Consider the following 26,269-nt stretch of genomic DNA (forward strand, 5'->3'; position numbering starts at 1 on the left):
TTCCACAAACATGAATCCTGGGAATTTAGAGTGTTCACGGATAGAGGGATAAAAGGAGAGAGCGGAGCGAGGAGGATTAGTGTGGATTCACGGAATCACGGATATAGAGGTACAGAAATCCAGGGCTGTGGGTGAGGGGGGGGGAGGAGGGATGGGGCAGTGAGATTAGTGTGGGTGTGAGAATAATGAGTCATATTTCCATTTCTCTGGCGTTTATTTCACAATACTAAAGGTATAAAAGGTATATTTTATATTAAGCGACTAAAATATCACAAACATCAGCAAGAAATATCAGCACCACAACAGATCGCCCCAAACACAGAGATTACAGTGAGGCCCCCTCTCTCCCCCCCTCTCTCTCCCCCTCTCTCTCTCCCCCTCTCTCCCCCTCTCTCTCTCCCCCTCTCTCTCTCCCCCTCTCTCTCCCCCCCTCTCTCTCCCCCCCCTCTCTCTCCCCCCCTCTCTCTCCCCCCTCTCTCTCCCTCTCCTCCCCCCCTCTCTCTCCCCCCCTCTCTCTCCCCCCCTCTCTCTCCCCCCCTCTCTCTCCCCCCCTCTCTCTCCCCCCCTCTCTCTCCCCCCCTCGTCTCTCTCCCCCCCTCTCTCTCCCCCCCTCTCTCTCCCCCCCTCTCTCTCCCCCCCCTCTCTCTCTCCCCCTATCTCTCCCCCTCTCTCTCCCCCTTCTTTCCCCCTCTCGCCCCCTCCCTTCCCCCCTCTCTCCCCCTCTCTCCCTCCCTCTCTCCCCCTCTCTCCCCCCTCTCTCCCCTCTCATCTCTCTCCCCCCTCTCTGCCCCCCCTCTCTCCCCCCCTCTCTCGCCCCCCCTCTCTCCCCTCCTCTCTCTCCCTCTCTCTCCCCCCCTCTCTCTCCCCCTCTCTCCCTCCCCTCTCTCCTCTCCCCTCTCTTCCCTCTCTCCCCTCTCTCTCTCTCCTCTCTCTCTCCCTTCTCTCTCCCCCTCTCTCCACCTGTCCCTCAGGAGGAGGTGATGAAGACTAAACGTGTGGAGTAGACCAGATCGGCCACATAAACCAGGAGGTTGAAGCCGGTGAGAATGGCGACCGTCAGCATGGCGTCCCAGGGACAGACGTGGTTACTACCGCAGGAGTTGGACCTGCGCGCGTTTCCGTAGTGAGGGGAGAAGCAGTAGAGTGGCCAGAGAACGAGGGCGGAGGCGTAGAGGAGGGCACAGAGGAGTGCGTAGAGGCCGAGAGACTTGTGGATGGGGGAGGGAAGGTAGCCGGTCAGCTCCGTCACACAGAGAACGATGACAATGGCGGCCATGATGAAGCAGAGGCAGTAGACCGCCAGGCACCACTGCAAGGCCGGGTAGACATGGTAGGCCGTGCCTGAGACGAAGGCAAAGATCACACAGGCAGAGAAGGCCTCGACCACCTTGAGTAGGCCAGGAATGGTGGCCATATAGCCCACGGTCTCTCCGGGCCTTCCCCTGCAGAGGGAGACCTCAGCGGTGTAGGCCACGGTGGCCAAACACGAGAAGACTGTGGCTGCCACGCCGTGGGAGTAGGCTTCACCCTGGCTTTGGGCCGGCACCACTCCACCCAGGAAGTAGAGCGGGTAGATCACGGAGGCCGAGAGGCAGAGAAGGCCGCACAAGGCCGCGCAGGCCACGGGAGCGTTCCTCCAGGACACCGGGATCCGGCCTGCTGTTCCCGACAACTCCAGCAGCAGAACCAGGACGGTGACGGCAAAGGAGAAGCACCAGGCGAACAAGCACCAGCTGCCTTGTTGACCCCACCAGGCAGAAGCATGTATTACCAGGCTGAAGGCCACACAGGTACACAAGGCCGCAGCCAAACGCACTAGGCCCAAACGTGACGTCAGGGCCTGGGTGTTGAACACAGCCATCTTCCTGGGTAGAGGAAGGGATGGGGGAGAAAGGGGGGGGTGGAGAGCGAGAGAGGGGGGGGGGGGAGAGGGAGAGATGGGGGGTGGAGAGGGAGGGAGAGGAAGAGGGAGAGAAAGAGGGAGAGAGAGTAGGGGATGGAGGGAGGGAGAGAGTGAGGGGCAGAGAGAGGTGGGGAGGAGAGGGAGAGAAGGGAGGAAGGAGATGGGTGAGAGAGAGAGCAGGGAGGGGGAGAGAGAGGGAGAGGGGGAGAAGGGGGGGGTGGGAGGGAGGAGGTGGAGAGGGAGGGAGGGGGTGGAGAGGGAGGGAGAGAGGGAGAAAGGGAGGGGGATAGAGGGAGAGAGAGGAGGAGGGAGTGGGAGATGGGAGGAAGAGGAGGGGGAGATGGGAGGGAGAGAAAGGGAGGGAGAGAGACAGTCAGTCACATCCTTTGATTACAGGTATAAGTCACACAGTATACAAACATCGCCCCTCTCCCCCCCTCCCCACAATGAAAACCTGTTATTGCCGGGACTCGAGGGGCCTGAGCTACAGGGAGAGGTTGGGGCAGGGCTGGGACTCTATTCCTTGGAGTGCAGGAGGATGAGGGGCGATCTTATAGAGGTGTACAAAATCACCAGGGGAATAGATCGGGTAGACAGACGCACAGAGTCTCTTGCCCAGAGTAGGGGAATCGAGGACCAGAGGACATAGAAATAGAGACAATGGGTGCAGGAGTCGGCCATTCGGGCCTTCCAGCCAGCACCGCCATTCAATATGATCATGGCTGATCATCCACAAACAGTACCCCATTCCTGCCTTCTCCCCATATCCCTTGATTCCGTTAGCCCCAAGAGCTAAATCTAACTCTCTCTTGAATACATCAAGATAATCACAGAGTTATACAGCGTGGATACAAGCCCTTCGGCCCAACCTGCCCGCGTTTGGCCCATATCCCTCCAAACCTGTCCTATCCATGTACCTGTCCAGGTGTTGTGATAGTCCCTGCCTCAACTACCTCCTCCGGCAGCTCGTTCCATACACTCACCGCCCTCTGTGTGGAAAAGTTGCCTCTCAGGTTCCTATTTAATCTCTCTCCCCCCCCCCCCCCACCCCCTCACCTTAAACCCATGTCCTCTGGTCCTCGATTCCCCTACTCTGGCAAGAGACTGCGTTTACCCGATCTATTCCCCTGGTGACTTTATACACCTCGATGAGATCTTTAGTAAGGTTTTTGATAATGTCATAAGATTTTGATAATGTCATAAGTGGTAGAATTAGGCCATTCGGCCCTTCACCTCAGAATAGAAACATAGAAAATAGGTGCAGGAGTAGGCCATTCGGCTCTTCGAGCCTGCACCACCATTCAATATGATCATGGCTGATCATCCAACTCAGTATCCTGTACCTGCCTTCTCTCCATACCTTTAGCCACAAAGGCCACATCTAACTCCCTCTTAAATATAGCCAATGAACTGGCCTCAACTACCTTCTGTGGCAGAGAATTCCACAGATTCACCACTCTGTGTGAAAAATGTTTTTCTCATCTCGGTCCTAAAAGACTTCCCCCTTATCCTTAAAACTGTGTGACCCCTTGTTCTGGACTTCCCCAACATCGGGAACAATCTTCCTGCATCTAGCCTGTCCAACCACTTCAGAATTTTGTAAGTTTCTATAAGATCCCCCCTCAATCTTCTAAATTCTAGCGAGTACAAGGCGAGTCTATCCAGTCATTCTTCATATGAAAGTCCTGTCATCCCAGGAATTAGTCTGGTGAACCTTCTCTGTACTCCCTCTATGGCAAGAATGTCTTTCCTCAGATTAGGAGACCAAAACTGTACACAATACTCCAGGTGTGGTCTCACCAAGACCCTGTACAACTGCAGTAGAACCTCCCTGCTCCTATACTCAAATCATTTTGCTGTGAATGCTAACATACCATTCGCTTTCTATGTTTCTAGTGCGGGATTATGTTTCCTCCCGCATGCAATTGCCCTGCCTATTAATGGTTTGTGTAATTACTGTACATGGGACAGTGTAGATGGATGCTACAATCTGGGGGATAAGAATGTGGGCAGAATTAAAAGCTGTGAACATAACATACATTGCTGTTTGATGAGGTGCGTGGACACCGTTGTCCAAAGGCTGTAGTCTCTGAACTTTGTCTGGGCTTAAGGTTATTTGGACAACCACATTTGAAGTTTGAAAAACCTTTCAATCAGCCAATGTCCCTCAGTTACATTTGTGCGGGCCTTATGTCAGTAATATCTCTCCTCTCCTTCACAGTGAACTTGTTGGCGATTGTGATTCTCTGTCTCTCCAAATGCATCACACGCCACCTGGTGGCCATGGCAGCATCTGATCTTCTGGTCGGCATCACCGATCCGTTTCTCAGTAAGACTATTCAAATTCACTTCCCATATTCGTTGCTGAACATTACCCCCCCGTGTGCGTGACTATCACGTTCCTCATCTTTACATCCACCGTGGTCTCTGTCTCTGTCTGTCTGACGCTCGCATTCACCTCCGATCGGTTTGTGGCCATTTGTTGTGAGAAACTGAAAACAAGATATTGCACTGAGAGAAGGGCGGCTGTGGTGTGGTTATCGAGGCAGTGAGTGTGCTGGGCTGTTTACAGAACATCCCCATGTGTTTTACCTTAGTACCTGTCTAAACATAGAAACATAGGTGCAGGAGTAGGCCATTCGGTCCTTCGAGCCTGCACCGCCATTCAATATGATCATGGCTGATCATCCAACTCAGTATCCTGTACCTGCCTTCTCTCCATACCCCCTGATCCCTTTAGCCACAAGGGCCACATCTAACTCCCTCTTAAATATAGCCAATGAACTGGCCTCAACTACCTTCTGTGGCAGAGAATTCCAGAGATTCTCCACTCTCTGTGAAAAATGTTTTTCTCATCTCGGTCCTAAAAGATTTCCCCCTTATCCTTAAACTGTGACCCCTTGTTCTGGACTTCCCCAACATCAGGAACAATCTTCCTGCATCTAGCCTGTCCAACCCCTTAAGAATTTTGTAAGTTTCTATAAGATCCCCCCTCAATCTTCTAAATTCTAGCGAGTACAAGCCGAGTCTATCCAGTCTTTCTTCATATGAAAGTCCTGACATCCCAGGAATCAGTCTGGTGAACCTTCTCAGCAGGGCTGGATTTACGTATAAGCTGGACAAGCTTCAGCTTAGGGCCTCGAGGTCTAGGGGGGCCTCCGGCCAAGGCAGGACACCTACCGTTCAACTCTGGGCCGGGCCCCCCTCTCTATCTCTCTCTCTCTCCATCTCCCCCTGCTATCCGTGTCGGGGCCTCCGGGCTCCGCACGCTCCTCATCCGCCGGCACGGCAGGCTGCCTTGCACATGTGCATTGCTGCGGCCTGCACGTCCTTCCCCCTGCACATGCACACAACCACGGCCCGCACATCATCGGCCGCCCTGCGCATGTGCGCGGCCACGGCAACTGGTCGGCGCTGGGCACTTTCTCCCTCGCTTTGAATTGTGGGAGATTTGCCCGCCATGGCTGTCCGGTCGCTGCTTCGCCGCCAGCGCTGAAAACCAACGCGGAGGGAGGGGGCCTCACAAGTGGAACAGCTTAGGGCCTCTCTTCATCTAAATCCGGCCCTGGTCAGGATCAAACTTGGTCTCCCATGCTGTAAGGCAGCAACTCTACCGCTGGGCTGGGCCACTGTGTTGGTTCATGGAATGTATTACACATGCTCATGCTCTTCCCTGTATGGTGAAACAATGGCCACAAGCAGTGAAACAATTCCGAAGATTGTTACGTGGGGCCTTAGTGATAGTGCGAGGTATTTGGTTTATAGGTTGGGGTCTGCATGAAAGCATTTTGAGGTATTGTTAATTTTAGGTCATAAAGTGTGTGAACTTTTCCTTGAGCTCTTGCAGTAGAATTATCGAGCCAAGACCTGATGGTGGCTACAAGCTGTCAGACGGGGTAGTTGAGGCAAGTACTGCACATTTGGACAGGTACATGGAGGGGCCCTCACATGGAACAGCTTCATGGAGGGGGCCTCACAAGTGGAACAGCTTAGGGCCTCTACCGTCGGGGTTCGGCATCGGCGTTCCACCAGCCCGGCGTGAGGGCCTGAACATCGGGCCACCCGGGGCGGCGACTGCGGGTGCTAGGAAGGCCTCGACCACGAGTGAACATCTGGGAAGAACGGAGGGGAGGCTGGCTGGACTATGGTGCCTTCCTCACCTTGGTGCCACTGTGTTATGTTGTGTCATGGACTTTCAGTGTTTGTGCTTTTTTTTAAATTCTATTTTATTTTTAATATGTTTTATTATTTATTATTATTTATTTATTTTTATTTTTATGATACTGCCTGTAAGGGAAATTCATTTCGTTGTCTCTAACTGAGACAATGACAATAAATTTGAATACAATACAATACAATACAATTCATCTAAATCCGGCCCTGCTTCTCTGTATTCCCTCTACGGCAAGAATGTCTTTCGTCAGATTAGGAGACCAAAACTGTACGCAATACTCCAGGTGTGGTCTCACCAAGACCCTGTACAACTGCAGTAGAACCTCCCTGCTCCTAGACTCAAATCCTATCGCTACGAATGCTAACATATCATTTGCTTTCTATGTTTCTATGTTTCTAGTGCGGGTGTCGGGGGTTATGGGGAGAAGGCTGGAGAATGGGGTTAGGAGGGAGAGATAGATCAGCCGTGATTGAATGGTGGAGTGGAACTTATGAACTTGGATGGTGGGCTAGTCGGTTTACAGACAATACCAAATCTGGAAGTTAGAGAAGAATTTGTCAAAGTTGAATGGTTTTGCAGATAGTGAAGATGGTTGTGAACGATTGCAGCAGGATCTGGATGGATTGGCCATGTTGGGCAGAGGAATGGTTGATGGAATTTAATGCAGAGAAGTGTGAGGTGTTGAACGAGGGCAGAACCTACATGGTGAGTGGTCGAACGTTGTAGACCACAGGGATCCAGGAGTACAGGTGCATGGTTCCTTGAAGGTCGAGTCGCAATTAGACGAGGTGGTCAACAAGGCTTTTGGCTCATTGGCCTTCATCAGCCAGAGTATTGAGTGTAGAAGTCGGGAGGTGACGTTGCAGTTGTACAAGACGTTGGTGAGGCCACATTTAGAATATTGTGTTCAGTTCTGGGCACCGTGTTACAGGAAAGGTGTCGTCGAGCTGGAAAGGGCGCGGAGAAGATTTACGAGGATGTTGCCGGGACTCGAGGGGCCTGAGCTACAGGGAGAGGTATGGACAGGCTTGGTTTAAAGGTGGTGTCACACACAGAGGGTGGTGGGTGCCTGGAACGCGCTGCCAGGGGTGGAGATGATGGTGGCATGTCAGATAGGCTGATGGACATGCAGGGAGCAGAGGGGTATGGATCACATTCAGGCAGAAGATTTCAGTTTAACTTGGCTATTGGATAGCACGGCCATTGTGGGCCGAAGGGGCTGTTCCTGTGCTGTATTTTAAATGTCGACTTTTAGACTTTCGAGATATAGTGTGGAAACAGGCCCTTCGGCCCACTGAGTCTGTGCCGACCCACGATCGCCCGTTCACACACACTAGTTTAGTTTAGAGATACAGCACGGAAACAGGCCCTTCGGCCCACTGAGTCTGTGCCGACCAGCGATCCCCGCACACTGACACTATCCTACACACACACACTGGGGGACATAGAAAATAGGTGCAGGAGTAGGCCATTCGACCCTTCAACAATTTACAATCTTCACCGAAGCCAATTAACCTACAAACCCACACATCTTTGGAGTGTGGGAGGAAACTGGAGCGCCCGGAAAAGCCCACGCGGGTCACGGGGAGAACGTGCAAACTCCATGCAGACAGCAGCCATGGTCAGGATGGAAACCGGGTCTCTGGCGCCGTGAGGCAGCAACTCTACCGCTGGGCCACCGTGACAGGACAAACCAGACATGTTGTCATTACATTACCGGACAATCAATGAGATCTTTGTCAATTCAATCAGTTTAAGAATTAGTTTGTGGTGACTTTGTCGGAGAGGGAGAGAGAGAGAGAGAGAGAGAGAGAGGAGGAGGGGGAAAAAAGAGGGGAGGGAGAGGGGGGGAGAGGGAGAGATAGAGAGAGAGAAGAGGGGGGAGAGAGAAAGGGGAGAGAGAGGGAGAAAGGAGGAGAGAGAGAGGAGAAAGGGAGAGAGAGGGAGAGAGAGAGGAAAGGAGAGAGGGAGGGTGTGAGAGAGGAGGGGAGAGAGGGGGAGGGAGAGAGGAGGGGAGAGAGAGGGGGAGAGGGGGAGGGAGAGGGAGGGAGAGAGGAGGGGGGAGAGAGGGAGTGCCACGCTGTGGGAGGGGAGGCAATGTTTGTGTGAAGTTTCAGTCTATATTTGGACAGGCTGACTCGGGAAGGAATTTGAAAGGGAGAGTTGTTCACATTTTCCACAGAGATCTCGTCTGCAGCTGTTAACCCTTCATGTACCAGGGGGAGGGGAGAGAGAGGGAGAATGAGAGAGAGAGGGGGGGGAATGAGAGAGAGAGAGATGGGGAGTGGAGATGGGGAGAGAGGGAGAGGGAGAGAGAGAGAGAGAGAGAAGGGGGGAGAGAGGGGGGGTGAGAGAGAGAGGGAAGGAGAGAGAGAGGGAGAAAGAGAGAGAGAGAGGGAGTGGAGATGGGGAGCGAAGGAGGGGGAGGGAGTGAGAATGAGAGAGAAAGGGAGAGAGAGATACAAGGGGAAAGGGAGAGGGAGGAGATGGGGAGAGGGAGAGAGGGAGAATGAGCAAGAGAGGGAGGGAGAGGGAGGGAGAGAAAGAGAGAGGGAGAAAGGGAGTGAGGGGGAGGCAGAGAGTGAGTGGAGATGGGGAGAGAGAGAGGGAGGGTTATTCCTACCTTAATCAGACCGTTATTCCTGGTGTGTCGTGTTCTGTCCGCTCTCCTTTTGCTGAGTTTTCCCAGAGTAGAAATTCAGACACACCCCTGACTCACCCCACCAACTCACTCTGTCTCTCCCCTCTCCCCTCCCTGACTTATGAAGAACACTTTCCGCTTTCTGCATGTGTGACTCACATCCTCTCCCCAGTCTCCAGCCAGTTAACTGAACTTCCCCACCCACATCCACTCCCCTCTCTCTCATCTCCTCCCTCACTCTCCCCTCTCTCTCTCCCCCCTCCCTCACTCTCCCCTCTCTCTCTCCCCCCTCCCTCACTCCCCTCTCTCTCTCCCCCCTCCCTCCCTCTCCCCTCTCTCTCTCCCCCCTCCCTCACTCCCCTCTCTCACTCTCCCCCCTCTCTCACTTCTCTCTCTCCCTGTAGCTCAGGCCCCTCGAGTCCCGGCAACATTCTCGTAAATCTTCTCTGAACCCTTCCAGCTCGACAACACCTTTCCTGTAACACAGTGCCCAGAACACAATACTCTAAATGTGGCCTCACCGACGTCTTGTACAACTGCAACGTCACCTCCCAACTTCTAGACTCAATACTCTGGCTGATGAAGGCCAATGTGCTGAAAGGGTTTTAGTTTCAGTGTAGTTTATTGTCCCGTGTATCGAGGTAGAGTGAAGAGCTTCCTAGTCGCGTCCTATCCAGTCAGCGGGAAGACTGTACATGATTACAATCGAGCCGTCCACAGTCCACAGGGGATAGCGTTTAGTGCAAGGTCAAGCCCGATTAAAGATAGTGCGAGGGTCTCCCGTGAGGTGGATGGGAGGTCAGGACCGCTCTCTAGTTGGTGAGAGGACGGTTCAGTTGCCTGATAACAGCCGGGAAGAAACTGCCCCTGAATCTGGAGGTGTGTGTACGTGCGTCTCCACACTTCTGTACCTCTTGCCCGATGGGAGAGGGGGGAAGATGGAGTGAGCGTGGTTGAGACTGGTCCTTGATGATGCTGCTGGCCTTGCCGAGGCAGCGTGAGGTGGAGATGGAGGCGATGGATGGAAGGGAGGTTGGTTTGTGGGCGTGATAGTCTGGGCTTCGTCTTGTAGATGTGGTCCAGTCGTTTATCAAACTGACAAAGTCACACTTTGCTCCGAGCTGTTTCTGTTCAACTTGTGAGAAATCTCTCTGACAACCACCGCGTTAATGTAATAATCAGGAACTACAGATTACAAACAAGGTTGACACGTTCACGCTCAGTGGTTGGAGAGCAGAGGCAGGGCCAGCCTCAGGAGGTGGGCCGAAGGGCCTGTTTCCACACTGAATCCCCAACAGGAGGTGCGGGGCCCAATTGGGAACAATTCTGGTGAGCCCCAGGTTCCCAGCCAAGGTCTGTAGATCCATAGAAATACAAATAAAGTCTATTATAGACTTGATATCTCTACGGTAGAATTGAAAGTAATCAAAATGTGAGCTAAAAACGTGCCTGCGAGTTAACGGACCAAACAGATCTAAGTTACATTTTAATATAAAATTACAGACATGTACCTACAAGTAACATTTGTAGATCACCTGTGAAAAGTACATAGTTACAATACCACTTGCTTTAGTGACTGAAATTTAAAAAAAGTTATTTAATTAACTAGATCCTGGAAAACCAATAACTGGGTGAAAAACCAGTCTAGGCTTCAGCCCCATCCTAACTTAGGGGTGTGTGGGTGTGTGTGTGTGTGTGTGTGTGTGTGGGGGGGTGTGTGTGGGGGGGTGTGTGGGTGTGTGTGTGTGTGTGTGGGGGGTGGGGGTGTGTGTGAGGGGTGTGTGTGTGTGTGAGGGGGTGGGTGTGTGTGTGTGTGTGTGGGGGGGGGTGGGTGGGTGGGTGTGTGTGTGTGGGGGTGGGGGTGTGGGTGGGGGTGTGGGTGGGTGGGTGTGGGTGTGGGGGGGGTGTGGGGGTGGGTGTGTGGGGGTGTGCGTGTGTGTGTGTGGGGGTGTGGGAGTGTGTGTGTGGGGGGGGGGGTTAGATCTACCTGAGCTGAGAGTAGATTACTCTAGCGCGGGACCCCCTATGGTCCAATCGGCTTAAGGCCGGCCCTTTACAAAGTAATTCATAAATTTCGGAAGAATTCTTGCCATTGAGGGAGTGTAGAATCATTACAAGGGGATTTGAGTTTAGGAGCAAAGAGGTCCTTCTGCAGTTGTACAGAGCCCTGGTGGGACCACACCTGGAGTATTGTGTGCAGTTTTGGTCTCCAAATTTGAGGAAGGACATTCTTCCTATTGAGGGAGCCCAGCGTTGGTTCACCAGGTTAATTCCCAAGATGACATATGATGAAAGAATGGATCGACTGGGCATATATTCACTGGGATTTAGAAGGATGACGGGGTTTCTTATAGAAACATACAAAATTATTAGGAAGGGTCTTGAACCAAAACATCACCCATCCATGTTCCCCAGAGATGCTGCCTGTCCCACTTTGTGTCTATCTTCGACTAAAACCAGCATCTGCAGTTCTTTCCTACACAACTGGTCCCATTTCTGTCATGGGGTACACTGAGACCGTATCCCCTCCCCCCATGATCACAAGCTTTACGCTTCCCCCCCAATCCTTTTCCCTATCACTTTCATCTCATGTTATATAGTTCCATTGTATCGACACGCAGCAATGGCGGCCGCAATGTTTGGGGGGGATGGGGGGAGAGGTTTGGGGGAGGGATGTCTGACTGTAGGGGGAGACCAATGGCAGCAAATGGGGGGGAGGGGGGGGAGAGGGAGGCTGTCGGTGAAGGGGGAGAGGATAGACTTTATCCCCTTCCCCACCCCAAATGTCAATAGACAATAGGTGCAGGAGTAGGCCATTCGGCCCTTCGAGCCAGCACCGCCATTCAATGTACCCTGTTCCTGCCTTCTCCCCATATCCCCTGACTCCGTTATTTTTAAGAGCCTTATCTAGCTCTCTGTTAAAAGCATCCAGAGAACTGGCCTCCACCAGAGAATTCCACAGATTCACAACTCTCTGGGTGGAAAAGTTTCACCTCATCTACGTTCTAAATGGCGTACCCCTTATTCTTAAACTATGGCCCCCGGTTCTGGACTCCCCCAACATCGGGAACATGTTTCCTGCCTCTAGCGTGTCCAAACCCTTAATAATCTTATATGTTTCAATAAGATTCCCTCTCATCCTTCTAAACTCCAGAGTGTACAAGCCCCAGCCGCTCCATTGTCTCAGCACATGACAGTCCCGACATCCTGGGAATTCACCTGGTGAACATACGCTGCACTCCCACAAAAGCAAGAATGTCCTTCCTCAAATTTGGAGACCAAAACTACACACAATACTCCTGGTGTGGTCTCACCAGGGCCCTGTACAACTGCAGGGGGACCTCTTTGCTCCTATACTCGACTCCTCTTGTTATGAAAGCCAATATGCCATTCGCTTTCTTCCCCCTCTGCCTTTGTCCCCCCTTCCCCTCATTCTCCCCCCTTCCACCCTCTGCCTCATCCCCCCTCTCTCCCCCTCACTCTCCCCTTTCCCTCTCTCTTCCCCCTCTCTCCCCCTCTCTCTCACTCCCCCCCCCCCTCCTCTCTCTCCCCCCTCCTCCTCGATGACAGATTATTGGCAGGATATGCAGTGGTCACACCACACCAAGTGCTGGAGGTGTACACTTTACCATCCAGAACGTCCGCTCAGGCAGCTGAGCTGTATGCCCTGACTCGTGGCTGCATATTGCCAATAGAGAATTCATCACATCAACAGGAAAGACTATTAAGTGTGATAAACCGATCTTAAATGTATTAAGATCCTAAAATGTTCCTTATTAACTATCTTTGTAGTATAAAATACATGAATATACTAACATCGTGTGGGATGAGAGAGAATATGAGGGTGAAGTGAGGCATCTAGATAAGCATCTAAACAGGAGGAAGGTAGAAGTTGGAGTTTGAAATCCAACGAACAACTTCCACACAGAACACAATGAACTCGCTGCTGGAAGTAAACAAGCCCTTATCTAATTCATATCTTAACCACATCTGGAGTATTGTGTACAGTTCTGGTCTCCTAATTTGAGGAAGGCAGTGCAGCGTAGGTTCATGAGATTGATCCCTGGGATGGCGGGACTGTCATATGAGGAAAGATTGAAAATACTAGGCTTGAATTCACTGGGGTTTAGAATGATGAGGGGGCATCTTATAGAAACATATAAAATTATAAAAGGACTGGACAAGCTAGATGCAGGAAAAATGTTCCCAATGTTGGGCGAGTCCAGAACCAGGGGCCACAGTCTTAGAATAAAGGGGAGGTCATTTAAGACTGAGGTGAGAAAAATCTTTTTCACCCAGAGAGTTGTAAATTTATGGAATTCCCTGCCACAGAGGGCAGTGGAGGCCAAGTCACTGGATGGATTTAAGAGAGAGTTAGATAGAGCTCTAGGGGCTAGTGGAATCAAGGGATATGGGGAGAAGGCAGGCACGGGTTATTGATTGGGGACGATCAGCCATGATCACAATGAATGGCCTCCTCCTGCACCTATTTTCTATGTTTCTAATTAGAATGTTGGGTTTGTGCCCATATTCCTTCGCATGCACAATGAGGTATCTCTTTGCTTGCTCCAACAAAAATTATAATCCGACCTGTATGGCTCCATTTTTGCAACTGATTAATGAGAGAAAATATTAATATCCTTTATACTCTAAGTGTTGATCAACAAGGAGGGAACTGTGGAAGAAAAATTAATATCCATCCTTATTTAATTTTGATTGGAATTGAACAAGGTAACGAAAGGGTGTGTTGGATGTGACAATTGGCCGCTCTCGCTTGACCAGGTGCAGAAGAGGTTGTGGGAATCGGCAAATTAAGATTAGACATGTTACCTGTTGTCTGGGAATGTGTGAATGGTGGATGGTAAATGTAAACATGAAACAGCAGAGCAGATAACGAAGCTTGTTTACTCTTCTGTGAGGAGTTAGAGGATCTCCCACGCCCCCTACCACTAGTAGCATAGATACGTTGCAGTAAATGGGAGGCTTATGATTGGCTTGGAATGGGGATGGTGGCGTGGGCTGCCTGAAAGATGAGATAGAATAATGTCAAGATTCCCTCGTATTGTGTTTGACTTGCATTAACCATTCCCCCACACACCACACCCACTCCTCCCCCACACCCCTCCCCTGATGTGGTGGAATATTGCTTTGGGGGAACAGGTTGCGTTGGGGTGAGTGGTGGAATATTGCATTGGGGAATGGGTTGCGTTTGGGGGGACCAGACCTCCCGTGTGACTGGACCCAACGGGTCCCTCTTAGTCGAGCAATAAGAGCAGGGAGGTTCTACTGCAGTTGTACAGGGTCTTGGTGAGACCACACCTGGAGTATTGCGTACAGTTTTGGTCTCCTAATCTGAGGAAAGACATTCTTGCCATAGAGGGAGTACAGAGAAGGTTCACCAGACTGATTCCTGGGATGTCAGGACTCTCATATGAAGAAAGACTGGATAGACTCGGCTTGTACTCGCTAGAATTTAGAAGATTGAGGGGGGATCTTATAGAAACGTACAAAATTCTTAAGAGGTTGGACAGGCTAGATGCAGGAAGATTATTCCTGATGTTGGGGAAGTCCAGAACTAGAGGTCACAGTTTAAGGATAAGAGGGAAGTCTTTTAGGACCGAGATGAGAAAATCATTTTTTACACAGAGAGTGGTGAATCTGTGGAATTCTCTGCCACAGAAGGTAGTTGAGGCCAGTTCATTGGCTATATTTAAGAGGGAGTTAGATGTGGCCCTTGTGGCTAAAGGGATCAGGGGGTATGGAGAGAAGGCAGGGATGGGATACTGAGTTGGATGACCAGCCATGATCATATTGAATGGCGGTGCAGGCTTGAAGTGCTGAATGGCCTACTCCTGCACCTATTTTCTATGTTTCTATGTTTCATGCAATAAATTCTCGAAGCAAATATGCAAAGTCTCCGCTCTTCATTTTATTTTAATTTACCTCTATATTATAATTCATATATTTCATATAATTCATTTCGGACAAGGTCTAGACAAGGGGCAACATTACATAAAAATGCATTGCATATTTAATAAAATGTCATAAAGTACATATAGAATCTTAGTACCTGTTTATCACATAAAGCATCATAAATTATATATTAAAAAAAACAAAACACAATACATGAATTAAAATCCAGATTAAAAGAATGATCAATGTCCTACAATGAGACAACGATACCAGTGTCTCCACAGCTGGGATTCGTAGCGTGTGGTGCTAACCCTTATGTTTGACAAGGCCACAATAATTACATTTTTAGAGTCATTTATCCTGCAGATGAATTTATACATGTGATGTCTCAGGATAGCTTCTAAAGTACTAACTCCTGCAGCCACAACTCCTGCAGTTACTAGCACTACACCATCTAGGTTTCCTTAGCAGTGTTCTCATGGCATCGTTATATGCCACCTTTAGTCTCTGCAAACTTGTCTTTCCATAGTTCATATTAATTTAATCCACAAAAAGACACATTTATTTCATTGGAATACGACTTGGCTCCAGCGGGTTGACGAGCAAAAGTCTTTGTTTACGGCAGACGGAGTCTTACCGACGTCCAAGTATGGAGAGCGAGATCCCAACGTTCATAGTTGAGGGGGAACAGCCGCGGTCTCCGGATTAATCCTGATGCCTTTTGCCAGCGAGAAGGAGACAGAGGAATGACAAAGAGATGGCCCACGATGGGGGATGTCTCCTTAATTTGGAGAATTCAGTGTTCATGTCATTGGGCTGGAAGCTATGAGGTGCTGGACCTCCAGTTTACATGTCACCTCACTCTGGCAATGGAGGAGGCCCAGGACAGAAAGACCAGTGTGGGAGTGGGAATGGTTCGCAACCGGGAGATCCAGCAGGCCTTGGCGGACCGAGCACAAGTGTAGGGTGAAATGCACGACTTGTCTAGATACAAGGAACTGCAGATGCCAGTTTACAAAAAGACACAATCTACTGGAGTAACTTGCACCTCTGGAGAGCATGGACAGGTAACATTCTAGATCAGGACCCTTCTTCAAACTGCTTGGTGGGGGGGGGGGGGGTGGAGAAAGTTGGAAAGGAGAGGTGGGAGTGGTCGCCTTAGATTTCCTTCCCTCTACAGATGCGGCCTGACCCACTGAGGTCCTCCGCCGCTTTAGAGGGAATGGACAGACGACGTTTTGAGTCAGGACCCTTCTTCAGACTGATTGGAGAGAGTGGGGGAAGGAAGCTGGAAAAGAGAGATGGTGGCTGGACAAAGTCTGGCAAGTGATAGGTGGATACAAAATGCTGGAGTAACTCAGCGGGACAGGCAGCATCTCTAGAGAGAAGGAATGGGTGATACTTCGGGTCGAGACTGAGGAGGGCCTCGAACAGAAATTTTACATATTCCTTCCAGCATTTTGTGTCTAGCTAAACATCGCGTACCTATCCACGTGGCGGTGTGCCAGCAGGCTGGAGCGAACAAAGGCCTTGCCACAGAGCGGGCAGGTGAAGGGGCGCTGGCCAGTGTGGACTCGCCGGTGCTCCAGCAGGTGGACAAGGCGGGTGAAGCCCTTACCACAGGACGGGCAGGGGAAGGGACGCTCACCGCTGTGGGTACGCCGGTGCTGCCACAGGCTGGACATGCGGGTGAAACCCTTGCCACACTCAGCGCACACAAAGGGTCTCTCTCTGGTGTGTATCCGTTGGTGCTCCTGCAGCCCCGTACGCTTTTGAAATGTTTGCCGCAATGGGAGCAGCTGCTCGCTGGCGTGGGCCCGCCGGTGCTGCCGCAACCCCCGCGAGCTATCAAAATCCACACCACAGTACGGGCAGTCATAGGGCTGGCCACTGGCATGCAATCGCTGGTGAGACAGGGTGTGGGAGGCCATGGCAAAGCGCTCTCCACACACCGGGCTGGGGACAGGACTGTGGCCGGCGTGCACCCGCTGGTGGGACAGCAGCCTGGAGGAGCGGTTGAAGCCCTTGCCACACTGGGCACAGGTGTAGGGACGTTCGCCGGTGTGGGTGCGCTGGTGCACCAGCAGGCTTTGGGGCTGGTTGAAGCATTTGCCGCAGTCGCTGCAGATGGAGGGCCGCTCCCCGGTGTGCAGGCGCACGTGCACTTTCAGGTGCTTGGATGACTTGAAGCCTTTGCCGCAGTCGGAGCAGGTGAAGGGCCGCTAACTGCTGTGCACCGACTGATGCTCCCGCATCTTTGAAAACCAGGCAAAGCTCTTGCCGCATGTGGAGCAGCCGTGGGGTTTCTCGCTGGCTCGGACTCCAGCAGGCCATGCCAAATACGTTGCAGCCTTGTTGTGCCCCGTCATGTGGTCCTGCAACAAAGATCAGTCCCTCCAAGCTCAGCCCGCACACTGAGCAGATGGGGGGGGCTCACGCCCTCAATGGCCGCTCACGTCCCCATCTCTCTGTCCACAGTAACAGCTCCTAAACCCTGCAGGAGGGGAACACAGAGGGTCAACAAGCTTGCAAACAGGACATTACTAACACGTGAACATTACTAGTGCTTGAAGAGGCAGAGATGTGGAAGGGCAGGGGGGGGGGGGGGGAGGGGGAGGAGAGCGGGCTGAAATGGGATGGAGAGGAGGGGGTTAGGGGCAGAAGGGAGGGGGTGGGGTGAGGAAGACGGGTCCCTGCGCCATGACATACACCACCCCACACACGCACAGCGCGCATGACAAGCACCCTGTGGGGAACGTGGATAGGTTACACCGCATCCCCTGACTCCACTATCTTTAAGAGCTTTATCTAACTCTCTCTTGAAAGCTTCCAGAGAACCTGCCTCCACCGCCGTCTGAGGCAGAGAATTTCACAAACTAACAACTCCCTGTGTGAAAAAGTATTTCCTCATCTCTGTTCTAAATGGCTTACTCCTTATTCTTAAACTGTGGCCCCTGGTTCTGAACTCCCCCAACATCGGGAACATGTTTCCTGCCTCTAGCATGTCCAAACCCTTAATAATTTTATATGTGTGAATAAGATCCCCTCTCATCATTTTAAATTCCAGTATACTAGCCCAGCCGTTCCATTCTCTCAACATGTGACATCCATGGAATTAACCTTGTAAACCTACGCTGCATTCCTTCAATAGCAAGAATGTTCTTCCTCAAATTTGGAGACCAAAACTGCACACAATACTCCCGGTGTGGTCCCACTAAGGCCCTATGCAACTGCAGAAAGACCTCTTTGCTCCTTGTTATAAAGGCCAACATGCCATTCACTTTCTTCACTGCCTTCTGTACCTGCATGCTTAATTTCATTGACTGATGAACAAGGACCCCCAGATCCCGTTGTACTTTCCCTTTTCCCAACTTGACGCCATTTAGATAATAATCTGCCTTCCTGTTTTTGCTACCAAAGTGGATAACCTCACATTTATCTACATTAAACTGCATTTGCCATGCATCTGCCCACTCCCCCAACCTGTCCAAGTCACCCTGCATTCTCATAGCATCCTCCTCACAGTTCACACTGCCACCCAACTTTGTGTCATCTGCAAATTTGCTAATGTTACTTTGAATCCCTTCATCTAAATCATCTTAAGGGGTTGGACAGGCTAGATGCAGGAAGATTGCTCCCGATGTTGGGGAAGTCCAGGACAAGGGGTCACAGCTTAAGGATAAGGGGGAAATCCTTTAAAACCGAGATGAGAAGAACTTTTTTCACACAGAGAGTAGTGAATCTCTGGAACTCCCTGCCACAGAAGGTAGTCGAGGCCAGTTCATTGGCTATATTTAAGAGGGAGTTAGATGTGGCCCTTGTGGCTAAGGGGATCAGAGGGTATGGAGAGAAGGCAGGTACGGGATACTGAGTTGGATGATCAGCCATGATCATATTGAATGGCGGTGCAGGCTCGAAGGGCCGAATGGCCTACTCCTGCACCTAATTTCTATATTTCTATGTTTCTATTAATGTATATTGTAAATAGCTGCGGTCCCAACACCATGCCTTGCGGTACCCCACTAGTCACTGCCTGCCATTCTGAAAGGGACCCGTTCATCCCTACTCTTTGTTTCCTGTCTGCCAACCAATTTTCTATCCATGTCAGCACTCTACCCCCAATACCATGTGCCCTCATTTTGTCCACTAATCTCCTGTGTGGGACCTTATCAAATGCTTTCTGAAAGTCCAGGAACACTACATCCACTGGCTCTCCCTTGTCCATTTTCCCAGTTACATCTTCAAAAAATTCCAGAAGATTAGTCAAGCATGATTTCCCCTTCGTAAATCCATGCTGACTCGGACCGATCCTGTTACTGCTATCCAAATGTGTGGCTATTTCATCTTTTATAATTGACTCGAGCAACTTCCCCACCAACGACGTCAGGTTAACTGGTCTATAACCCAATGTTTCTCTCTCCCATCGTTCTTAAAAAGTGGGATAACATTAGCTACCCTCCAATCCACAGGAACTGATCCTGAATCTATAGTGGTAGCCCCCCCCCCCCCCCCTCGATCATGACTGACCATGTGTGGTGTATCCTAGTTTGCAGGTGATGTCTGGTCGGATGCAAGCCTGGGCGATCGATGTCATATGGAGGACAGGCTGTTGCCCATGCAGCATGCCCCCCCTTTCCACGTCGCTGATCGATCAAAAGGAACAGCAGGAGCTGCCAGAGCGAGGTTGTAGATAACGACAAACTGCCTGAGGGAATCCGACTCCGAATTTTCTTGAGGTTTACTCCAGGAGCCTTTTCCATGACTGGATATGGCCACAAGGCAGCGGAGGTTTTAAATCAGAGTTTTCCCTCTCTTAGATGGACTGCCTTCCCAGGCTGACGAGCCCCATCTGCCCCGGAATCTATAGAACATGGAAAATGATCACCAATGCATCCACAATTTCTAGAGCCACTTCCTTAAGTACCCTGGGATGCAGACCATCAGGCCCTGGGGATTTATCAGCCTTCAGTCACATCAGTCTATCCAACACCATTTCCTGCCTAATGTGGATTTTCTTCAGTTCCTCTGTCACCCCAGACCCTCTGGCCACAAGTACAGCAGGAAGATTGGTTTGTGTCCTCCTTAGTGAAGACGGATCCAACAGTACCTGTTCAACTCGCCTGCCATTTCCTTGTTCCCCATAATAAATTCACCTGTTGTTGTCATCAAGGGACCCACATGCTATGTTATATTTCTCCTCTTGTATTTTTATACTGCCCTTGTCAGTCACGGTCGCCTCTTACTCCCCTTAGAATTTTTCTTGGGAGGGAGTGTTAGCTGTGAGGAGGATGCTAGGAGGCTGCAAGGTGACTTGGATAGGCTGGTTGAGTGGGCAAATGCATGGCAGATGCAGTATAATGTGGATAAATGCGAGGTTATCCACTTTGGTGGCAAAAACAGGAAAGTAGACTATTATCTGAATGGTGGCCGATTAGGAAAAGGGGAGATGCAACGAGACCTGGGTGTCATGGTACACCAGTCATTAAAAGTAGGCATGCAGGTGCAGCAGGCAGTGAAGAAAGCAAATGGTATGTTAGCATTCATAGCAAAAGGATTTGAGTATAGGAGCAGGGAGGTTCTACTGCAATTGTACAGGGTCTTGGTGAGACCACACCTGGAGTATTGCGTACAGTTTTGGTCTCCTAATCTGAGGAAAAACATTCTTGCCATAGAGGGAGTACAGAGAAGGTTCGCCAGACTGATTCCTAGGATGTCAGGACTTTCATATGAAGAAAGACTGGATAGATTCGGCTTGTACTCGCTTGAATTTAGGAGATTGAGGGGGGATCTTATAGAAACTTACAAAATTCTTAAGGGGTTGGACAGGCTAGATGCAGGAAGATTGTTCCCGATGTTGGGGAAGTCCAGAACAAGAGGTCACAGTTTAAGGATAAGGGGGAAATCTTTTAGGACTGAGATGAGAAAAACATTTTTCACACAGAGTGGTGAATCTCTGGAATTCTCTGCCACAGAAGGTAGTCGAGGCCAGTTCATTGGCTATATTTAAGAGGGAGTTAGATGTGGCCCTTGTGGCTAAAGGGATCTGGAGAGAAGGCAGGTACAGGATACTGAGTTGGATGATCAGCCATGATCATATTGAATGGCGGTGCAGGCTCGAAGGGCCGAATGGCCTACTCCTGCACCTAATTTCTTTGTTTCTATGTTCCGAAAGAGGATTGCTCTCCTTTTAATATAGGAGCGATCCTCTTCTCCTTGACAAAATTAAACAATACAATATATAAGAACCCAATTATCCACAACACAATACGAATTTGGAAACAAATAAAACTAACTTTGAAAGTAAGAAACTTATCACTTTTATCTCCAATAGTTAATCATCCCTCATTCAAACCATCTCTCACTGACAAAATGTATACCTATTGGGAAAGATTAGGAATTAAAAGGATTGGAGACTTGTATGAAATGGGATAACTTTTATCATTTCAACAATTACAATTAAAATACAACTTGAAAAGTAACCAATACTTTAAATACCTTCGAATTCGAGACTATTTGAAAAAACATACAAGGATATCAAACTCTAACCCTAGATTTATTAGATGAAGCAATGAACATTAATGCGGCTTTTTCACGGGGCGACTTGACGCAAGATGTAACCAGAGTGAAGTGGTCGTGGTCTAGCACGATATCACACGATATAACGGGGGGTAGATAAAGAGTTCCCACGGTACTCGGCATTTCCGTTATTTGTGCGAGTGACTTGTCCGTCTCCCGAGCTTTCCCGTTAAATCTTGAATGAACATTGTGAAGTGTTGTTAAATCCTCACGTGGCACAAATGATGTCACTTTTTTTTCACACACTATAAATATCCTCCCTTGGTTGAATTGGCTCATTTGGAGACATGTTTTACTGTGTATGTGGGAGACACAGATGGACTGAGCACAGTACCTCGGTCTTACTGTGTGTGGGAGAGGGGGAGAAAGAGATGTACACTCACAGAGGCAGAGTCTCTCAGCCTGTGTAAGAGGGAGGGAGAGAGAGAGAGAGAGAGAGAGAGAGGCACACACAAGGTGGATGTGAAATCTCACCTGCCTGTTTCAGTGACAGACACCCGCCGCCAGTAAATGAAGACACCCCCATCTGTCTCCCCCTCCTCTCCCTCGACTCCCCCACCTTTCCCTCCCAACTCCAGTCCCGTCCCGACCCCCGGGAAACTGAATAGAGCAACAATCAACTGCTGCCTGTGCGCTGATATGACAATAAAGGCTACTTTACTTTACTTTACTTTACTTTACTGAGTTAAAGAGTTCCCACGGTAGACTGTAAAACTGGGACCCTGGATCTGGACTCCCCCAACATCGGGAACATTCTTCCTGCATCTAGCCTGTCCAATCCCGTAGATACTGATTAGACCGGTATCTATTTATTTACTTTATTAATGATTTCAATTAAATATTGGGAACATCAGGCCGCAAACGTTATTTCTTGAGTGTTAGTGCTGGACTTTGACTCGACCTTCCTAGTTAGCCGGCGCCTGAGACTGAGCCAAGCAATGTCCAGACCTGACTTCAACACAAAGTGATGGTGGAACTCAAAGGGTCAGGCTCGTCCAACGCTCTGTGTTTTGCTCGTGATTCCTGCATCTGCAGTTCCTCGTGTCTACAGACCAGAGTTGCCGCTTGACTCCGAGATGACCATCACAGAGCATACGGAAGATAGACACGAAATGCTGGAGTAACACAGCGGGACGGGCAGCATCTCTGGAGAGAAGGAATGTGTGACGTTTCGGTTCGAGACCCTTCTTCAGAGTCTCGTCCCGAAACGTCACCCATTCCGAGGGTCTCGAATGAGGTAGGTAGTAGTTCAGGAATGCTCTGTGGTTGGTGTTAGGATGGTTCAGTTACATAAGTGCTCAAATGTAGGCACCGTTTTCGCAGTGGAAGCTCCGAGACTGTGCAGCGGGCGATTGTCGTGTTGGCTGGGACTCCTGTTATCCATGCAGGGGATTGACCTCAGTCTGAAGAAGGCTCTCGACCCGAAACGCCACCCGTTCCTTCTCTCCAGAGTTGCTGCCTGTCCGGCTGAGTTGCTCCAAGCAACTGGTGTCTATCTTCAAAGGACTGACCACCGGAAAGGACATTCCGCACTAATCAGGAATGTATCTATCTCTGCCCCTATTCTTCACCCTTTTGACAGTAGTTTTGTTTTATTGGAGACGCGGGAGACAGCGGATGCTGGAATACTGAGCAAAACACGAAATGCTGGAGGAACTCGGTGCATTTGTGTTTAAGAAGGAACGGCAGATGCTGGAAAATCGAAGGTACACAATAATGCTGGAGAAACTCAGCGGGTGCAGCAGCATCTATGGAGCGAAGGAAGTAGGCAACGTTTCGGGCCGAAACTTTGCCTATTTCCTTCGTTCCATAGATGCTGCTGCACCCGCTGAGTTTCTCCAGCATTTGTGTGTGTGGGTGGAAGTAGGGGGGAGGGGGGGGGGGGGGGGGGGGGGGGGGGGGGGGGGAGAGAGAGATAAGGCAGCCTGAAGAAAGTGTCGCCTGTCCATTTCCCTCCGTAGTTGCTGCCTGGCCCGCGGAGTTCCTACAGTCTTAGAAACTGCTTTAGACAAAAAGAGACACAAACTGCTGGAGTAAAAAAGCTCAGCAAGTGAGGTACCTGAACACTCAAAAATGAAAAAGAATGAAAATGTGATTATTTCACCTCCATTCAACTATTTTGTGTTTCAGCATGAGAGGGATTATAACATTAGAGACATTCATCTTGTAGTGATGTGTTAATGTAGAATTGCAGACATCAATCTGATAGTAAAAAATATATTTATTTAACAATGAGGTAAAACAAGCACTGACAATCAAACTGCTCAGTTACTCACCGTTCGCAGGAGTTCCCACGGTACCCGCAAGAGTTATTACGGATATCGCACGGATATCGCACTGGCCACTTGTTCATACAATGTTGCAATGCTCAACCACAAGTGTACAAGTCACTCTTGGAGAAATTCAAACTTACTAAGTTACAGAGATAGGTTGAATAAGTTAGGTCTTTATTCTCTGGAGCGCAGAAGGTTAAGGGGGGACTTGATAGAGGTCTTTAAAATGATGAGAGGGATAGACAGAGTTGATGTGATCAAGCTTTTCCCTTTGAGAATAGGGAAGATTCAAACCAGAGGACATGACTTCAGAATTAAGGGACAGAAGTTTAGGGGTAACATGAGGGGGAACTTCTTTACTCAGAGAGTGGTAGCGGTGTGGAATGAGCTTCCAGTGGAAGTGGTGGCGGCAGGTTCGTTGGTATCATTTAAGAATAAATTGGATAGGCATATGGATGAGAAGGGAATGGAGGGTTATGGTATGAGTGCAGGCAGGTGGGACCAAGGGAAAAAAATTGTTCGGCGCGGACTTGTAGGGCCGAGATGGCCTGTTTCCGTGCTGTAATTGTTATATGGTTATATGTTATACACGATTACCTGCCGTTAGCGCCACGGTGGTCCACGGTGGTCCACGAATGCCGTACTGTTATCGCACGAGGTTCCCACGATGTTAAACTCTGGTTAACTCTTGCGTCAAGTCGCCCCGTGAAAAAGCCGCTTAAGGCAGAATCAAGCAATTTAATATCATATTTATATAATATTATTTTAAATATAGAATTATCATCTACAGAGGCAATTAGTGCAGACTGGGAAAAGAACTACTGATAAAAATTCCGAAAGAAACATGGGAAAAATACCTGATATACGTACACAAATGCTCGATTAATGCAAGACACAATCTCATTTAATTTAAAATCTTACATAGATTATACTACTCGAAAACTAGACTGAATAAAATCTATCCAAATATCTCCCCCATCTGTGATAAATGCTTATCTGAAAATGCCACTATAACACACTCTTTTGTCTCCTACATAAAATTTTTGAAATTTTTACAAAACTATTTAATATAAAACTTGACCCTAATACAGAAATTATTATCTTTGGATCAATGGAAGATGGGAATAAGCTAAATACGTTTTAAAAATATCTCCTTTATTATGGTTTAATAACGGCAAAAAAACGTATACTTAAATTTTGGAAAAATGCGCCAACACCAACGCTTAAAATGTGGATTTCAAATATGTCGGAAACGTCACATCATGAAGTCACGTCAAGTCAAGTCACATTTATTTATATAGCACATTTAAAAAACTACTCTCGTTGGCCAAAGTGCTTTACATTTGTTATAAGAATAGTAGAAACAAACAAACTACATACATATATACATGTAGCCCTCGCTCAGTGGACGTCAGGAAAGGCTGGGGAGTATAGATAAGTTTTTAGTCTTGACTTAAAGGAGTCGATGGAGGGGGTTGTTCGTTCTGATGGGAAGGGGAACGCTGGTCCACAGTCTAGGAGCTGCAACCGCAAAGGCGTGGTCGCCCCTGAGCTTATGCCTGGACCGCGGGATATTCAGCAGCCCCAAGTCGGCCGATCTGAGGGACCTGGAGGTGGAGTGGTGGGTGAGAAGACTTTTGATGTAGGAGGGGGCAAGCCCATTGAGGGCTTTGTAAACATAGAGGAGGATCTTGAAATGTATACGGAACCGCACAGGGAGCCAGTGGAGAGAGGCTAGGATCGGGGGGATGTGGTCCCTTTTTCGGGTGCCCGTCAGGAGTCTCGCTGCGGCGTTTTGGACCAGTTGCAGGCGGGACAGGGAAGATTGGCTGATGCCAGTGTAAAGAGAGTTGCAGTAATCTAGGCGGGAGGAGATGAATGTGTGGATGATCTTTTCGAGGTCATCAAAGTGGAGGAATTGTTTTATTTTAGCTATCGTCCGAAGCTGAAATGCGACTCCTCCTAGCAGGCAAATCAGATCAATTCTTAGTGATTTTGTCGACTTTTTACAAGCATATGGTGCAACACAACCGTAGAAATCAACTGTTTGAGAACCAGGTGAGTGGTGGCCAAGAACATTACATAGGTATATCTCCCTCAATCTCCTTTTTTTTCTACTTTGTTTCTTTCTCTTTCTCTCTCTATTTATTCTTTTCTCTCTCCTTCTCTTCTCCATTCTTCGGTACCTTTTTGTGTACGGGCTACCTTACTGTCTCACGCACCAACCTCTATGATCATCTCTCTTTTTCTACTCTTTTCTTCCTTACTCCTGATCGATGTGAAAGGTGAGAGACGTAAGGAATTAAAAGTATTGTATATGAATGCGCGAAGTATAAGAAGTAAAGTAGATGAGCTTGAGGCTCAGTTAGAGGTTGGTAGATATGACATTGTGGGGATTACTGAGACGTGGCTGCAGGAGGATCGGGCCTGGAAACTTAATATTTAGGGTTATACATCCTATAGACAGGACAGGCAGGTGGACAGAGGAGGAAGCTTGGCTGGTGAGGGATGGAATTCAGTCCCTTGCGAGGGGAGACATAGGGACTGACGAGGTAGAGTCACTGTGGATTGAGTTGAGGAATTGTAAAGGCAAGAATACACTAATTGGTGTTATCTACAGACCCCCAAATAGTAGCCTGGACGTATGGTGTAAGTTGCAGCAGGAGTTAAAACTGGCATGTAACAAAGGTAATGCCACTGTGGTGATAGGGGATTTCAACATGCAGATAGACTGGGAATATCAGGTTGGTTCAGGACCCCAAGAAAGAGAGTTTGTAGAATGCCTCTGT

General features: G+C 49.4%; 1 protein-coding gene and 1 long non-coding RNA gene across 6 annotated transcripts; one reads left to right on the forward strand and one right to left on the reverse strand.

Moving 5' to 3' along the window:
- Nucleotides 1-24,346, forward strand: LOC116970086. The gene is made up of 3 exons (XR_004411006.1): nucleotides 1-109; nucleotides 4,125-4,232; nucleotides 24,256-24,346. It is a non-coding gene; the product is annotated as an uncharacterized LOC116970086 (long non-coding RNA).
- myadm (myeloid associated differentiation marker) lies at nucleotides 915-8,873 on the reverse strand. 5 transcript variants are annotated; one of them, XM_033016816.1, is made up of 2 exons: nucleotides 8,705-8,873; nucleotides 915-1,869 (listed from the first exon to the last, which is right to left on the reverse strand). In XM_033016816.1, the coding sequence occupies exon 2, from the start codon at nucleotides 1,859-1,861 to the stop codon at nucleotides 968-970; it is 894 nt and encodes a 297-aa protein (XP_032872707.1). In that variant the 5' UTR covers nucleotides 1,862-1,869; nucleotides 8,705-8,873; the 3' UTR covers nucleotides 915-967. The 5 variants fall into 5 exon arrangements, with proteins under 5 accessions (XP_032872707.1, XP_032872706.1, XP_032872705.1 ...); XM_033016815.1 differs by having other exon boundaries at nucleotides 915-1,864; nucleotides 8,693-8,873; XM_033016814.1 differs by having other exon boundaries at nucleotides 915-1,861; nucleotides 8,701-8,872.
- Nucleotides 24,347-26,269: the final 1,923 nt, after the last annotated feature.

This window comes from Amblyraja radiata, unplaced genomic scaffold (assembly GCF_010909765.2).
Source record: "Amblyraja radiata isolate CabotCenter1 unplaced genomic scaffold, sAmbRad1.1.pri scaffold_516_ctg1, whole genome shotgun sequence".
Lineage (NCBI taxonomy): Eukaryota > Metazoa > Chordata > Chondrichthyes > Rajiformes > Rajidae > Amblyraja > Amblyraja radiata.